Here is a 17,837-nt window from a genome sequence, read left to right as displayed (position 1 = left end):
GCAATTCACAGAATTGTGATATCATTTTTCATTGCTGAGTTACATAGTTTTAAACTTGATAGTTCAGATTTCGGAAAATTTGCGATTTTGGTTAATTTTTAATAAATAATTAACAATATAAATGAAAAATTCGAAACCGACAGTCACTAGATTTTAAGTTTTTCTTTTAAATGCAACAAGCCTCGTCAAATTTGGTGCGTCGGTTGCCGAGAAAAACGAATTCTGCTTCTACATGTATTTAGATACGAGCACCCGAGCTAAAGCTTCCTCTTAAGGAGGAGACCGAGCTCCAATGTGAGCCCCCCCCCCCCCCCCCTCCCCTCCCCTGGAACGAAATTTCTGGCTACGCCGCTGCGGGAATGTAACCTGCCAATAGTTTCACTCGCCGGACATCTGCTGGGTGCACTTGCCATAGCATCAATTATGTCACGTTTTACTTCTTCCGTGGTACCTTTATTGTCCCGAAGCAACATTTCGTTTTTCTGTTTCCGGTCCTTAGCAGTTAGTTCGCTCAGCTGCGGTTGAGGCGTCGAAAGAAATAACAGATTCCTGTCGTAAATTAAAAGAGAAGAGACAAATCAGCGTTCACTTATTCGCTACGTTGGCAAAAATGAGAGGCAACGAGTATAAGCTGTCACATGCTGGCACCGGGCGTGCGAACGTGCTACAGTTGCCGTAATTTGCCTCGCCTGCGCCGCGAGATCAGATCGGATAGGCGAGCGACACTTGCCTTTGGCTGGAACGACATTTTTCGCACCTCGATTTTGTCTTTCGTTTCTTCTGGTAGGACGCGTTTTCCTCTTGCTTTCAGGTTATCCTTGTCGTACGTTGGGAAACTTGTTCGCTATTTCCTGTCTAGAGCCAATTTTCTGCCGAGGATAATTTTTTGTCCGACTCAAACGGCGATTTGGTGACACTGAAGTCGTCGGGTTAGCATATACATAGCCCCGCAAAACATTAGTGAAAGCGGGTTAGGCGTTCACGCTGGGGCGCTATGTTACAAGTGCCCCCGGAAGCAGCGCTCTCTCAAATGAAGCCTTACGCACACCTGCAATATCCGCACCGATGGCTGACGTTGCGTTGCTTGCGTAACTCCTGGCGGCTACGCACTCGTGGCCCGGTGCACTCTCGCCTTGTGCTCGCTCGGCCTCCGGTGCCGGGTCTGTGTTTGGCCGCTGCTGAAATGCCGAGAATCGCCTCTGCTGTCGCGAAACCGGCCGTGTGCGAAGCCGACGAGGTGCTTGCAGCGTCACCCACCTTGGGGTTTGTAATTCTGGAATAGCTGATGCAGTTCTTCATTCCAAGTGGTACGCCTTGCAATCTCACCGACTACAATTAGTAAATTGCAGTATGTGTCGTAGAGTAATTAATGGATAAGTCAATTAGTGATTTTTTTAATTACTTCAATATTTGTTTCGATTTTTCGTGTGTGTAGCGTCCGCCTCTCTGAATAATCCAGCTCAAGGACTATAACGGTTATAAACAGGGATGAGGTGCCTTAGAAAGGCTGGCCAACGTTTCCATAGGATGACCTATCTCCGTCAAAGGCAGCCTTGTCATCCTCGGCAGGTTAGTTGTTGCCGAGGGTGACGAGACCGCCTTTGGCGAAGATCGGTCATCCTATTGAAACGTTGGCCAGCTTTTCTGAGCCCCTTATCCCTGTTTATAACCTTTATACCGTGTGTGTTACTCATCTGCTAGCTCCCCTTTTGATTTTGGAGCTCAAGGACTAGAATTATGTTTAGAATAAAAACAGGAACAGCGCAACACAGGACGAGCGAGTAAAGAGCACAGGACAGAGCCTTCTGTCCTGTGCTCTTCACTCGCTCGTCTTGTGCTGCGCTGTTCCTGTTTTTATTCTAAAGATGAACCACCCCGCCTCATTTAACACACTGCTAAAATGATGTTGTCTGCAACAGGCAATTCTTCAAAATTATAGTAAGCCTAAAAGTATTACCACGTATATTTACATTTTTAGCCGGCTGTCTCTTTTCTTTAATTTGTTTGTTTTAACCAGCCAATTTCTTTACAAGTACTGTTTGCCTAAGAGAAAAGGAGTAGCGGACATCACCCTTGATGCCAACCTTTCTTGAACCTATAATAAATGATGGATGGATGAACTTAATTGTGGCCCTTTAGGGCGTGCGTCAGCGCATAGTGGGCCGCCCCCACGTCGGCACAGAGGCCGAGCCTCTCCGCCGATAATAATACAGCTCTATAGACAGAGCACTGACGCATCTAGCAACCACTTCAACGATCCAGCAGGCTTTCGCGATTCGCTGCATGCGTCTTTTTCTCCATTTCTGTGGAACGCACAGCATTGATTCAACCTTCGTTTACACCTACAGTAACGAACATTACACCACCCGCCGTGGTTAATCAGTGGCTGTGCTGGTGGGCTGCTGAGCACGAGGTCGCGGGATCAAATCCCGGCCACGGCGACCGCATTTCCATGGAGGCGAAATGCGAAAACATACGTGTACTTAGATTTAGGCGCGCGTTAAAGATCCCCAAGTGGTCGAAATTTCCGGAGTCCTCCACTACGGCGTGCCTCATAACCAGAAAGTGGTTCTGGCGCGTAAAACCCCATATTTATTTAACATTACACCGACAGCTGCGCACCCCTGTATCGGTTCAGTTTTCAAGCGAAGCTTGTATTGGCTCACAGTTTCGGTGGCGACACGGTCACGCAATAACCCAGTTGCTCCCAAACCAGACCAGCTGCGGGGAAAGGTGGTTTGATGAGTTGACAGCTGCGCCGCGCCGGAGCGTCAGTCATTAGCAAGGATTCCAGCTGCATAGGCGCACGCTCACGCCGCAGCGCGCAACCAATCAACGCCACATCGCTTCCGCCGGGGAAGGAAAGGGCAGTAAAGGGTATCGCGCGCTCTGCGCCAGCTACGTTTCCGTTATCGGAAAACGGATGGGAGGGCCACGCGTTGTGCGTTCCCCCAATGAACTGGAAGCCCTCGACGAGCGGCAGTGAGAACTCGCCCGCCAGCGCGCCGATCCAGCCCCGTTAAGGCCTAAATATAGTCCGAGACAGCGTGAGCGCGCGCACACGTTACGTCACGTTGGTGAGAACAGCGTCTATAGTTCTACCGACGGTTCGATGCACTGGCGCCGCCAACGTAGCCGTACACGGCCAACGTGCTCCGACGCGCCCGCCGTCTAACGACGCTCGCCTGCGCGCCGATAACGCCGGACTCTAAAGGCGCCTTGAGAGCCGTCTGAGTCCAGGCAATCAGACAGCGAGGAGAAGATCCCGAGCTGAGGGGGTGAAAGGCCGAAGCAATCCAGCACCGTTACCTGTGGGTTACTCAACCGTCAGGGGGCCGTCAAGCTAGGCCAAGTGCACGCAGGGCAAGCTTCACTTACCCTTACTTTCCGGTAGGGGAAGGGCTAGTTATTTTTCGGATATGCTTCCTTGGATTTAAGCATCTCGCAGTTTGCCTGGCTGCAGGCTTTTAACCTACCCGTAGTGGTGGCTATGTGGCTTTGGTGTCGCGCCGCTAAGGCCGAGGGCGCGGTATGCAAAAACAACCGTGTACCTTGCGTTGGATGCACGGTAAGGAACCCCACGTGGTAAAAACTAATACGGAGTACACCAATACGGCATGCCTCATAATCATATCGTGGTCATGACACGTAAAACCCAATTATTTAATTTAGGCATTTAACCTAAATAATACGTTTATACATCTCGTGGTTTGCAGAAAACATTTGGCAGGGCGTCGGCTCCTCCTCCGAGGGATGGTGCCACATGAGCCACTGTAACATATATACGTACATGCGTGCATACAATACGCACAGATATGCTGGCGTGCGTATTTTTTTTAACGGGAACGCGCGGTTGTTGTCTTCCAGGTGCGATGCAGTCGGAAGTTACGAGACCGAGCTCTCCTAATGACAGCGTGGTCCCGCTGCCCAAGAACATCCCCGAGATGGCAAGACCAAAATAATTTTCCCATGCCACGCTGCCACCTTGCGTTACATAATTCGCCTCCCCTTATGCCAAGATTGTTGTATAACATTCACACTGCGTTACAGCTCGCGCGTGAGACCCCTCCCTCCCATCTCTTGTACTACATCGTCTACCTACCTCCGGGCGCGCCTCCTTGGGTGGAAGCAGCCACAATGCTACCGGCCGAGAAGGACAGCGGCTCCGAAAACGAGCGAAAACTGGCCCCAAGGGGAGCCCACTGAGCACGGAAAGTATACGTGCGGGGCACTCGACCGGTTCAATGCGGACCGCACCGGCTGGAGCGGATTCCACGGTGTGTCGCTTTTCTGTCGCCGCGCTACGTGTGGCACGAGCGCGCACCTCCGTTCGGCGTACTAAAAAGAACAGCAAAACTGGCTACAGAACAGGAATAATCAGAGTGGGCTATATTAGGAGCTCGACTGTGAGCGGTGTCTTTCGAACGCTCACAACGAAACGATCGCATCTGGCTTGATTTCTTGCCCAGCGATTGCTTCAAAGGTGTTAGTACCTGGTGTGTGATAGCGTCACAACGCTTTGCGAGGTTGGTCTGTATTTTACGGCGTTATCTTTTGTCGATCGAAATCCTCGATCGGAGCTGGCGCGCTTGCCATCTATAATCGGTGTTTTGCCATATGCGGCGCAACAGCATCGAAGGGTGTGCTCCGGGAGCATTGCGCACGGCAAGCATGCTGCAGAGCAAATGCCGTCGTACGCCGTCGCGGTTGCCGCCTCGCTCGCGGGTGGTCGTCGTGGCCTGAGAGGGACGCGCTCGTCGTGTACTCACGCGAATTTCTGGCGTGTTTTGGGCCGCATTTCTGACGGCACGTTCGGGTTCACGCGAGAAGCAGAAAAACTACGCACGGCAGCGGCCAAACTAGATCTGCGGCCCTCAAAGGGTCTGGGGAGGCTTGTGCGCGCATCAGATGACGGGGTTAGAACAGTGGCTCTCATCTGGCGTTGTGGTCGAGGTGTTCTGCAGGCGATTTTGACTCGTAAAAGGGAAGCCGGTGCCTATCTGTAATCCTCACCGAAGAGCCGCATTATCAAAGCAAGAAACGCTCACTGGCCTCGCGTAGCACTGCCGCTGATTGTGTATACCTATTCCAACGATGGCGGATAAGCAAGCCATAGGATTTAACGCAACGCGATGCTGCTTTGTACATACTGGCGATGCTAGAGCTGTTTCTGTTATTTGTTGTCACAGTTTCAGACCTTTCTCTCTATGCAACCACGTGATGAGCGGAAGTTAACCACATTTCTGGAGAAGTTTACAGGTGACGGCGTTTCTGCGTTCATTGCATATTGAACAAAGTACGCGGACTTTATGCCAGGAAATTAATTGACCTTAAGTTGATAGCTGTTGTACAAGATCGAGCGAAAAACGTTAAATACGATCGATGATGCTTGTATTCTTCCTCTTTCGGGCATGTATTTTTCTTCACTCCGTCTTCCTGTAGTATACACGCCACGGTAAATTGGCACCGTTTCTCTCGATATTGTCTTCTGTTGGTGCAAGAGAAAAACGGTATAGCGTCACTGCGTACCATACAGTGCGCGTCACGTCCTTGTGCAGAGCGCGCGGCCGCCGTCCCTCCGGAGCCATCCTGTGATGGCAGATGGCATAGGGGCTGCGATTAGGTGCGTCGGCTCGAGTCCAGCCGTCAGACGTCGCTGCAGGCCGTCTCCTTCACTCTAAAAGCTAGGGAGGGTGTCGCATGGGTGAAGCGGCCGATTTACTCTTCAAAGCGTTGTTTTACTCTCGCAAAATGTCGAGTGGAGTGAAATGCTTTGTTCACTCCGTCACCAAAGAGAGAGTGAAATGTGCTTTTCACTCTGCCCTTCAGAGACAGAGAGTGGAATGCCCGTTCTACTCTTGCGGCAATAGATAACAAAACGTAGCGTTACCTTCTGCTTCAACTGTAGGAGGCTGGCCCCGAACATGGCGATGTACCACTCACGCACGTTGAGCAAAGAACACGCCGTTTTGCTTCTAAGAGAACAGGCAGCCACAGTTCAAAGGAACACGTAGCGAGCGCTCTACTTTTTTTCCTCATAGTTGCTCCATCGCACGCGTGCTCAACATCGCGGAACAGCACAGCACCAGAGAAAGGTGATCCGTCCAGCGAGCTGCAAGAAGGCCATCCAAGGGAGATCGTGTGTCAGCCATCTCGCGTCGCCGCGAAAACACGACAGTCGTTCGTCATTCGTTGGATATAACAACCAATCCTCCACGGTAAATGAATTCTAACTTAGGTACACATTCTGCGTATATGACATGCTGTCGCCAGGAAGTCGTCGCGGCGATTAGCCGAAGCGATTGACAACGGACTAGGCAAGAGCGCTGTGTCACTTGTCATTTGAAAAAGCCAGTCGTAGCGGTAACTGCATCTGATTTTATCACTTGCCGCTTTCCGAAAATCGCAAACGCTGCCAGAACCATAGTATGTTCAATAAGACGTGAGGCGAGAGGACGCTTAAAATGGTTTGTTCACCAGCCCATGATTCCGAGCCTATGCGGAGCGTGCTTAGCGTGCGTTTTGTGTGTTCAGTTCAGTTTGTGTTATTCAGTTTGGCAGTCTACTGTGTACGGAATGCTGTTGCAATAAGGAGTCACATAACAGAAGACGTCATTTTGCTGGTGGCATGCTTTCGTTATAAATAAGCAACGCGCTTGACGGTGTCTCGCCCATGGGTAACCTGCGACCACTGAAGTTGCGTGCAGCACAAGTGCTAGTTAGAAACTTTGCCGCAGGCATTCAGCTGCATGCTGCAAGATGTCATTTGGGCGCGTTATCGTGAACTTACTGAAAACGTTTGACGAATCCATGTTTTATGCTGAATAAAGTATAAACCTCATATAAGCGGCCTTCCGCGCGACACCTACAAGCGATACGATGGAGATGGCTGTCGCGTTCCCTCGTCGCCTACAAGTCGTACTCCGTGCGAGCGACGATTTTGAGCGACGCCTCCCCGGTGTTGCCGGTATGAGGGCTGCAAACACGCGTCGAAACTAGCGTGACGCGTGCTTTAGTAATTTAAGTTGATGTATTTTACCGTAAAAAGTAACATGAAATATTTGCGAAGGCCATGCAGTAGGTTCTTATCCTTGCACGTATAAAAATTCAATCGTTTGCTCGTTCCGCGCGACAGTCGGTAGTATTTGAGCGATGTACAGTGCTCACGGAATGAAACGCGTCAATTTAAGCCTAAATAATGCGCATACTTTCATTTCCACCGGCTGGAGTTCATGACATATTGACGTAATTTTGGCGCATACACTTAGATCGGAGTCCACGTCACCTTTGGTGACCAGATTCCTAGCGACATGACATGGTACTCTTGAGTACTTTGCACATATGCAAGGTTCTACTAAATGTCTCCTGTCGCGTTTCATTCCGTGAGCACTGTACATCCAGGTCCGGCTTCGCGCTATTGGCTAGTCACTCATAGTACTTCCGGGAGACGAGCAACGATTTCTAGATTTCCAGAACCGAGTGATCTGTTCAAGCGGCGGCCTGTTTTGTCGCTCGAAGCCGTCGCTCGTCGCCGTCGCGCACTAAATCGCTCTCATGGGGTTTAGCCCTAAGACCGAACTGTTTTTGCTCGTGTATTGAAATGGTGTGATCATATGTCTGGTCTTATGCATGTCTCCTGTTGCGGTTTTCGAGCACCGTGAGAAATCTGAAAGAGTGATTATGTCTACGAACTCGGTGAATTGTCAAGCAACGAGTTATACATTGGCATCGAATATAACGGCTGCTGTGTGGAATTACGATTGCAGGGGCGCTTTGCATACGCTTATTTTTTTGCACATGCCTGTGCATTAGCTAATACGAGTTGGCGTTTCAGAGTTATGTCATATGAACGGCTAAATCACCCTTCCTCTGGGATTTACAAGGGTAATGTCTGCATCTTGATACTGCATGGCAGATCAAAATGTGTTTATCGCTTTAATATTTTTAGTAGAGAAATAAAGTATCAAAATAAAACGTTGCTTTAATTCCGTTTACCAGTCGTCTGTCGTAAACAAAACAAAGAGTTGGTCTAATAAACTAATAACTGCGGTCTAACTGCAACCTTTACATGCCTTCAAGAATCTAAAATGCTAGATTTAAAACTGCAGCAGCAGTCGAGTCTGTCAAGAATGAACTCCATTGCGCACCTCATAAACGAAAATAAGTTCATGCCTTTCAGTAAGCTTAGATGTAGGCCGCAGTGAACTTTCTTGTTATTATCGAAATGTGGGTAAGCTTGCCATAACAAGCCTTGTTGCCGTTTCTTATAGGCACATCCAGTCATATCAATTGAACTGGAGGATCATATTTTCATCCCTACTGAGCATCATGTTTGCAGATATGATCCTCAAATTATGGCTTGAGCAGTGGCACAACATGAGATTGTGCGGGGGGCACACTGGGAACGTGCCTAGGATGTGTCACAACTGGTGTTTGCGACACACCAGACTAATGACAGACCGATGACATCTGACAATGACCAATATACTATTCATTAGCAGGAGTATTTTAGCATTGGTGCCGAACGAGGATGAACTGTCGGTTATTTCTTTTTTTGTTTAAATCTAAAAATTGAAGTTAGTTTAGCAGTTGACTGTTGGTGAGATTTAGATGTTTCGCATGCATTACAGTAGGAAGACTAAGAGCTAAAACTTTCTTTTAGTGCCATGACCTTGACTGTCTTGATGTTGTTTTACACCATGTCCTCGTGTTGACTTTTGCACACGATATTTTTCAGGCACCCGCTTTATATAACGCAAGAAGGCAGCTGCAAGGACACAAGGATGTCAAAAAGCCAGCCCAGCGCGACTTCACGTAGCGCGGAGGAGCACACGCCAAAGAACCAAAATACATTGCCATGCAATTTGGACGAGAAAACTAGAATGTGGGTAAATTGGGTGTACCATTTGACTAAATGTCAACAAAATCAAAATACAGTATGCCGCACCAAGATGAAAATTCTCACGTGCTCTAGGCAGTCATCTTAACATGGTATATTTATGTAATGTCGCTGATGGGAAAGTCAAAATCAAGTATGCTCTCTGGAGACAAACACACAGGAGCAAGTGCCATTTAAAAGTTAGAAATGTGTTTAAAAAAGGCTGTTTAGCTGTGAGAAGTGACTGCTCTTGGTCATGCCTCTCTACAGATATATCCACGTGATAAAAAAATAGTGGTACAATGAAATTTATATTTGCTTAGTGACGTGATACGTACTTGCAAGGAGCACGGTGCCTGTGTTCACTATGATAAGCAACAGCTCATTCTTGGTTAGGTGCTTACATACATTTAACATTTAATAGCTTTAATAGCTTACATTCAACAGCATGTGAATGCAAGACTGCAAATACAAACCACTGTGATTCTGTATTTTAAATGCTGACATGAAGCAGGCCTATTTTCATGTCTTCCTCTTTATCTAGTTTTTACACTTAATTTTAGAATTATGGCTTCCTTTTAGGTTCCAGAAAGAGAAAGCATTGGGGGAAGATAATCGCATGTTTAAGAAGTCATTATAGTTTACGTGCATGCTCGCGAAACCAGTTCATTAGAACCGCTCGTGCCTCCCGAAGCGAAAGCAAGAAGCAATTAAGGCATTTAACTGTGTACACCGTGGTGCACACCTTATGTCTTAGAAGCCGGAGAGCCACTTGGAATTGAAAATTATTTTAAGAATGTAAAATTGGTGGTTTCTCCAATCTACTTGCCAACGAAGTATGCTAGTGGAGGTAGAGATGTTTTCAATGCAAAGAACAGAGCATCTCAGTGAGCACTTGTTCATCAATTGGCAGATGTTAACATTTAGTGTCCCCTATTTTCATGCTTCTGTAGACATAATTCTTTTGAACTTAAGATAGAGTGCACAGTGAGGCACGTATTAATCTTCCTAGACAGATATGTACTTGTTTTGAGACGAATATTCTGTAAGTGTGATAATTTTTCTTACTTTAGCGCATCTTAACCACTTCAGTAGGAAAAAAGCTTTGGCTTCAGGCAGTTGGTTCATTGCGCGAGTATGTGCATAGTCACTTGCAAAATCCACGTGCATGGAAGGAATGTGTGAAACAGGATGGGGCCATTCTCAATTTATGTTTTGCTTCTTTGTTTGTCTTTTTCGTGCACTTCTCTGCCTGCACTTATGCTTATGTCGCCTTTGATGCGTCATATTCATCACATATGATTTTGGGTGCATATCTGAAGCTATGCTATTGCTACGGAATAGTATTACCAATGACGAAGAGGCGAGCAGTAAGAAGACGACGACGACGATTAGAGGCTAGCGCGGGCTGTTGCCTCTTGGCCAAGTGCGGCGTATTACGTTGTAAATATACTTGCATATAGCTTTTCATCTGCGTCTTCTTACGTACCATATCCGGTGGAGGTGGACGTTCCCTGTACCTCGTCACGGAGCTTCGCAGTGGACGGTACGTCGAGCCTAGCTTCATGGCTCCCGGCGATGACGACTCAGCCGCCCCCGACACCTGCTGCCACTTAGACGACCTACATCACTCTCCCTGCTCCTCGTGATCCTGGGGTATTCTCGGGCAAAGATGGGGAAGATGTCAACGACTGGATCAGCCTGTACGAACACGTCAGCTGCAATAGTCGGTGGGACCCTACTATCATGCTCGCCTACGTAGTCTTTTACCTCAGTGGCACACCTCGAGTTTGGTTTCGGACGCACGAAGATGAGCTCACCAGTTGGGATTCGCTCAAACAAAAGCTCCGAGACTTGTTCGGCAACCCCTACGGTCACAAACTTCCCGCGCAGAAGGCGCTTTCCGGCCGTGTGCAGACGTCAACAGAGCCCTATCTCACGTACATTCAGGACGTCTTGGCTCTGTGCTGCAAAGTTGATGCACACATGACTGAGTCAGACAAGGTATCCCACATCCTCAAAGGCATTGCCGATGACGCCTTTAACTTGCTCGTATTCAACAACGTCGTGACGGTGGATGCTGTTATAAAAGAGTGCCGCCGCCTGGAACTCGCTAAAAGCCGACGTATCGACCAGCAGTTTGCCCGTTTGCCCAACACTCCAGCGACATCTTCCTGTGCTGACGCTCCTCGTCCCAACAACACTGGCGATATTACCAAGATCGTCCGGCGTGAGATTGAGGCCGCCTATCCGGCTGCCTTCGAATCCAGCCCCACCAACGCACCTGCAGTCACGGTTTCCCTGATCCAGGCAGTTGTCCGCCAGGAGTTCGAAAACATGGACCTTCACACCATCTGCTCGGCCCATCGCCCTGATACCCATCCGGCTTCTTCGATTCCGCCCCGTCCCGCACCTTCTTACCCACCACGTTTCCGCAACCCATCTGACTGGCACACTGCTGACGACAAGCCCATTTGTTTTCACTGCCGTCGCATCGGGCACATTTCTCGGCACTGTCGAAGTCGCTGGACTTCCCCGACCCGGTCTGCTTATACTGCCTACTCTCGCCCCTCAGGTGGCCCTTCTCGGCCCTATGCCACACGCTCCGATAATGCCGCCACTGACTCTCCTGCGCCGAACCGCCCCTATTCTCGTTCACCTTCGCCCAAACGACGACAATCTCGCTCTCCCCAGCCCCGTCGCTCCTTTTCGCCGACTCCCTTTGGACGCCGCTCCCAGCCGGAAAACTAGACGATGCAGCGCCTCGAGGTGACGCTGCATTGCTCCCTACGCCGCCAAATCCTCCACTGACGTTGCCCACACATCTGAACCTTCTTGACGTGCAAGTCGACGGTGTTCCTGTATCTGCTCTTATAGACACTGGGGCGCATTTGACGGTAATGAGCGCTTACCTTCGTACCCGCCTGAAAAACATAATCACGCCCGCCACGACGCATGTTGTCCGTGTCGCCGATGGCGGAACAGCCCCCGTAATTGGTATGTGTGCTGCCCGTGTCTCCTTCGCCGATCGCTCCACAATTGTGCTATTCACAGTCATCGCCCACTGTCTCCACGACATCATCCTTGGCTTAGATTTCCTCTCCGCACATTCTGCTCTCATCGATTGTTCCGCCAGTACTCTCCGCCTTGACCAGCCTGTTCTGGATCCCGCTGAACCACACCCCAGTCGCCTCAGTTCCGTCGACTTCGTTCGCTTGCCACCTTCGGCACTGACTTACGTTGACCTAGTGTCATCCCCACCAGTGCCCGACGGTCACTATATCGCGGCTCCTATGCAAGACGTACTCCTTACACACGGGATCACGGTACCTCATACCGTTTTATCTGTTATGGCGAATTGCGTCTGCCTGCCAGTGGTCAATTTTGGCTTGACGACACAGTTGCTGCCACGCGGGATGTCTCTGGCCCAGCTTTGCTCATTCGAGGATCACTCAATAGCATCTATTGAGGTAGACGACAATTCAGCCGATCCTCCTCTACAATCGCAGTCGACAACTTGTACCATCGCCGACTTACAGAAAATGATTGCGCCCGACATGCCCTCCGAGCACGCTCGTGAGCTCTACTGCGTTCTGTTTTCCTACAACGATATTTTTGACTTTAACGATCGTCCTTTGGCCCAAACTACAGCTGTTAAACATCGCATTAATACCGGCGATGCCCCTCCTATTCATCGCCGCCTGTATCGAGTATCACCGGCTGAGCGTCAAGTTATTCACGTAGAAGTTCGCAAAATGCTTGCCACGAACATTATTGAACCGTCATGTAGTCCATGGGCGTCACCGGTTGTGCTGGTAAAAAAGAAGGATGGCTCATGGCGTTTTTGCGTGGATTATCGGCACCTTAACAGGGTTACCAAAAAGGACGTGTATCCCCTACCTCGGATTGATGACGCCCTTGACTGCCTCCACGGTGCTCGCTATTTCTCCTCTATTGACCTTCACTCCGGCTATTGGCAGATTGCCGTGGACGATCGCGACCGCGAGAAGACTGCCTTTGTAACACCCGACGGTCTTTATCAATTCAAAGTGATGCCGTTCGGTCTATGTAACGCTCCTGCCACTTTTGAACGCATGATGGACTCCCTTCTTCACGGTTTCAAATGGTCCACATGCCTGTGCTACTTGGACGACGTTACAGTATTCTCCCCAACGTTCGCTACGCACCTCGAGCGCCTCTCGGCAGTCCTGGACGTTTTTCGTCGCGCCGGTCTGCAACTGAACGCATCGAAGTGCCAATTCGGCCGTCGTCAGATTACCGTCCTTGGACATCTCGTTGACGCGAACGGAGTGCAACCGGACCCAGGCAAGATCCATGCTGTTACGCACTTCCCTGTTCCGAAGTGTGTCAAGGATGTGCGCAGCTTCATCGGCCTTTGTTCCTACTTCCGCCATTTCGTGAAAAATTTCGGGGCCATAGCACGACCACTAACCTAGCTTTTGAATAAATACGCCCCTTTCCAGTGGGGCGATAACGAGGCCTCTGCATTCTCGCATCTAATCGACGTTCTCACAACGCCTCCCGTTCTGGCCCATTTCGATCCTTATGCGCCTACCGAAGTCCGCACTGATGTCAGCGGTCACGGAATTGGCGCAGTACTGGCACAACGCCAGCGCGGCAACGGCCGTGTCATCGCTTACGCCAGCAGGCTCCTCTCACACTCCGAGCGCAACTATTCCATCACTGAGCGTGAGTGTCTGGCCCTAGTTTGGGCGGTTGCGAAGTTCCGCTCATACTTATATGGCCGACCCTTTTCCGTTATCACAGACCATCACGCGCTTTGCTGGTTATGCTCACTGAAAGACCCTACAGGAAGACTTGGTCGCTGGGCCTTACGCCTCCAAGAATATTCATATACTGTCACCTACAAATCTGGCCGACTACACAAGGACGCTGACTGCCTGTCTCGTTACCCGGTAGACGAGCCTGACGACGCCGACAGTAGTACCGACAAGGGCATTTTCTCTGTGTCTGCCTTCGCTAACATCGCCAATGAGCAGCACCGAGACCTACCGCTGCGAGCACTCATCGAGCGTCTGCGCTCTACACCTACCGACACGTCCGTTCGCCGATATGTCCTCCAGGGCGGCATTCTGTACCGAAGGAACTTCCTCCCTGACGGATCTGATCTTCTTCTTGTCGTGCTAAAACATCTACGACAGACTGTGCTCTTTGAGATGCATGACGCACCTACTGCAGGACATCTTGGCGTAAACCGCACGTACGACCGCGTCCGCTGCCGCTTCTATTGGCCTGGTCTCGCTCGCTCCGTCCGACGCTTTGTTGCTGCCTGTGATACTTGCCAGCGTCGGAAAACACCTCAGGTGCTACCTTCCGGTCATCTCCAGCCGATCACTGTCCCTGTGGAGCCGTTCTTTCGTGTTGGATTAGACCTCCTCGGTCCCTTTCCTACGTCATTCTCTGGGAACAAATGGGTAGCCGTCGCAACTGATTACGCCACCCGATACGCTATCACGCAGGCTCTCCCTACCAGTTGCGCCACTGACGTCGTGGACTTTCTCTTGCGTGACATTATCTTACTTCATGGCGCCCCGCGACAGCTGCTCACTGACCGTGGTCGTAACTTCCTCTCGAAAGTTATCGCCGACATTCTACGTTCCTGTTCCGCTCAACACAAGCTGACTACCTTATACCATCCTCAAACCAATGGCCTGACAGAGCGGTTAAACCGTACTCTTACCGATATGCTGTCCAAGTACGTTTCCAAGGACCACCACGACTGGGACATTGCCCTTCCTTACGTCACATTTGCTTATAATTCTTCCCGGCCCGACACCGCCGGATTTTCTCCCTTTTATCTACTCAACGGTCGCGAACCGACCTTGCCACTTGACACGGCACTTCCTCCTGCTGCGACCTCAACAACCGAGTATGCGAGCGACGCCATCGCCCTCGCCGACCATGCACGCGAGCTTGCCCGTGCTCGACTGATGGACTCGCAAACCACTCAGTAGCGTCACTACACCGCCCGCCACCGTGACGTACAGTTTTCGCCTGGTGCGCTTGTGGTCGCCCTCTCGTCACGTCGGACTTTCAGAAAAGCTCCTTTCGCGATACACAGGGCCCTACCGCGTGCTGCGCCAGGTGACGCCTGTGACGTACGAAATTGCTCCTGTGAGCTCAACCTCGTCATCTACTCTGGCATCTAGTGATGTCGTGCACGTCAGTAGGCTCAAGGCCTACTACACTGCTTCCGGGTCCGGCCTTTAGTTGCTCCGGGACGGCGCTTTTGCCGCCGGGAGTAGTGCTACGGAATAGTATTACCAATGACGAAGAGGCGAGCAGTAAGAAGAAGACGACGACGATTAGAGGCTAGCGCGGGCTGTTGCCTCTTTGCCAAGTGCGGCGTATTACGCTGTAAATATACTTGTATATAGCTTTTCATCTGCGTCTTCTTACGTGACACTGTACTTTAGTTAGATTGCATATTCAACGAGTCACAATAATTGATCCTGCAATTATGCAAGCTGCCCCTCAGAAGCATAGCATTCTGACCATAATGGGAAGGAAAAGCTACCATATAGGACAAGAAAATGTTCAACTACATGTATAAAAAATTTCGTACATGTTTTTGTTTTTGTGCTTCAAGTGCTTAAAAACTGCAAGATTTATGCGTTTTTCTTTCTCTTTACGTGAAGTGTGTACTCAAATATCAGAAAATGTGTGCTACTTTAATTTCATGTGTGCTCACCTGAAAGCCTGCCACTGCTATTTTGCTGCCAATGTACGGGTGGCACGCCTAGTCAGGCAAATGGTTGCTTTTAGCCGTGTCCTCTAAGACAATCTGTGCATTGTCTTAAATAAATCAAGAAAGAAAGAAAGAAAATTTGATGCGCAAGGTTTTAATGCCAATGCTCTTTGCAGTTTTATACTCATTTGCTACACATGAGATAATATTGTAAATTTAATTTTATTTATTTGTATTTGTAAGAAAGTGTAACGGATGAGTTCCAACAACACAAGGAAACTACTTTCGTGAGGAGGCCAAATGAATAGGAAATATAATATGCATCTGTGCCGGTTTCAGACCGGGCAGGATATTGCTGTAGAACTGTGATTAAGCAATCTGTAAGCAACAAGACATACTTAGAAACAATAGGGTGCAGCCCATACATGAATAACTTTATGTGAAATATAAGTAAAGCTTATACATGAGAATATAGAACACATTTCTAAATGCACTTTACTCTCAGTCAGTAACATCCATACGCTGTACAGGACGTTATCAAATAAGCTGCTGTCTTAGAATATGGCACGCAAAAAAGTTTCTTGTACAATTTATCTAAGTTACCAGCACCATGCTTAGCAGCACATCTGATAACCTCTGCCGTATAAGTCCACGCGTTTTGTGCCAGAAATGCGTTTGCTGGCCAGCAATGTGGCGCATACTTCTTTTTGATCATAGTGTCAGTACTTTGTGAGTTTTCACACGTTTGTTCTACGTTTAACTTTAAATGGTATACTTTATTTTTGAACAGAACGAGCCAATTGAAATTAAAAGATATTTCTACACTGTAATACTGATGAAACATTAGAGAATATACTTATGTTTTATTGCAAGATGTGTTCTAAAGTTCATGGGCATCCTAATAATCTGATTTTATGCGTTTGTCAGTATGTTTCTCAACTTATTATTCAGTTTGTCTGGTGACTGATCAATAATGATTTTGACCTTTTAAGAGATAAAATGTTTCATTTGAGTAACTCGGCGACTACAGATTACATCCCATTCACCAAGCATAGATGCAGAAGCTGCTTTTGAAGGAATCAGATATTCCCCACATGTAAGTATTGCGAATCCCTCCAAACGTGACCATGGATCTACATCGTGCTTTCACGCTAGTGGGAAGAGTACTAGCACTCTGCTCTGAAGAAGTACAAGCACTCTTTTTGGGGGAGTAGAAACACTCGGCTTGGAGTTGAACTGCTCGGTTTGGAGGAGTAGCAGCACTCGATCTGGGAGAATACTATTACCCCCGTGGGGAAAGTATTAGCACTCTGTGGAAGAGTACTAGCACTCCCTGTGGGGAGAGTATCTGCACTGTGCGGAAGAGTACTAGCGCTCCCTTGTGGTGGAGTAACAAAATTCTTTCAGGAGGAGTTGACCTACTCTCTCTCAAAGAGGGTCGATCTACTCTCGAAAAGAGTGAAATACGGGACAAGCAGATACTCCCTCAAAGGGAGTGCCCGCAACTCTCTTTGTTTTTATCGTTTTGGGAGCACACGGACGTGACGCACACTGCTATCTTACCGTCAGCATGGGCCTCGATTCGATTATTTTCCTTTGGTAGGATCCAAGCAGAAGGACAACGTATATTTCGTGCCTGTGGTGCGAAAAACATAGATCAGAAAAAATACGAGTGACTTGAGTAAAAAGTAGGTAGTACGACGATAATACATCATGCATATTTCACTGTTGCTTATTTGTCGGGTGTACATTTTAGCGCGGATAAGAACAAAATCAACAACAATAACCTGAATTCGATTTCCTCTGTGAACATTGTCAGTGCAAAAACGACAGGAAAATTGAACAAAACGGAGTTAATGAACGAAAAATTAACCGGTGTGCTACGTCAGCCGAATCACTAGAGATCACTGCAAAGATTAACCGGAGCAGGATGGTTTAACTACCGTGTCAGGCGGTTGGTAAATGTGACCAGCAATCTTAGTATCATGCCCCACCTGCAATTACTATTCTCGAATTACTAGTCGAATGGCGTTACACATTAAATAACACACTCAGCGAAACGGTGCCTAATGTAAAACATTTAGGAATTAATTCCACATCGGATATTTCGTGGAGTTGCCATATTGATGAGGTGGTTAGCGAAGCGTCTCTCGCACTCTGGCTCATTAGGCGCAACCTACACTGTGCTAACACCGATGCAATACTACTAGCTTGCGCTACATTAGCACG

General features: G+C 48.7%; 1 protein-coding gene across 1 annotated transcript in view; it reads right to left on the bottom strand.

Moving 5' to 3' along the window:
- Nucleotides 1-17,837, bottom strand: part of LOC142573888 (uncharacterized) — a 106,178-nt gene that overhangs the window by 15,019 nt on the left and 73,322 nt on the right. The window contains exon 8 of the mRNA XM_075683101.1: nucleotides 17,172-17,244. Within this exon, the coding sequence (XP_075539216.1) occupies nucleotides 17,172-17,244 (73 nt within the window). The remainder of the gene's footprint in view (nucleotides 1-17,171; nucleotides 17,245-17,837) is intronic.

The sequence above is a fragment of the Dermacentor variabilis genome, chromosome 3, assembly GCF_050947875.1.
Source record: "Dermacentor variabilis isolate Ectoservices chromosome 3, ASM5094787v1, whole genome shotgun sequence".
Taxonomy (NCBI): domain Eukaryota; kingdom Metazoa; phylum Arthropoda; class Arachnida; order Ixodida; family Ixodidae; genus Dermacentor; species Dermacentor variabilis.
The sequence above is the reverse complement of the archived record's forward strand: the minus strand, read 5'-3'. Positions and strand labels throughout refer to the sequence as shown.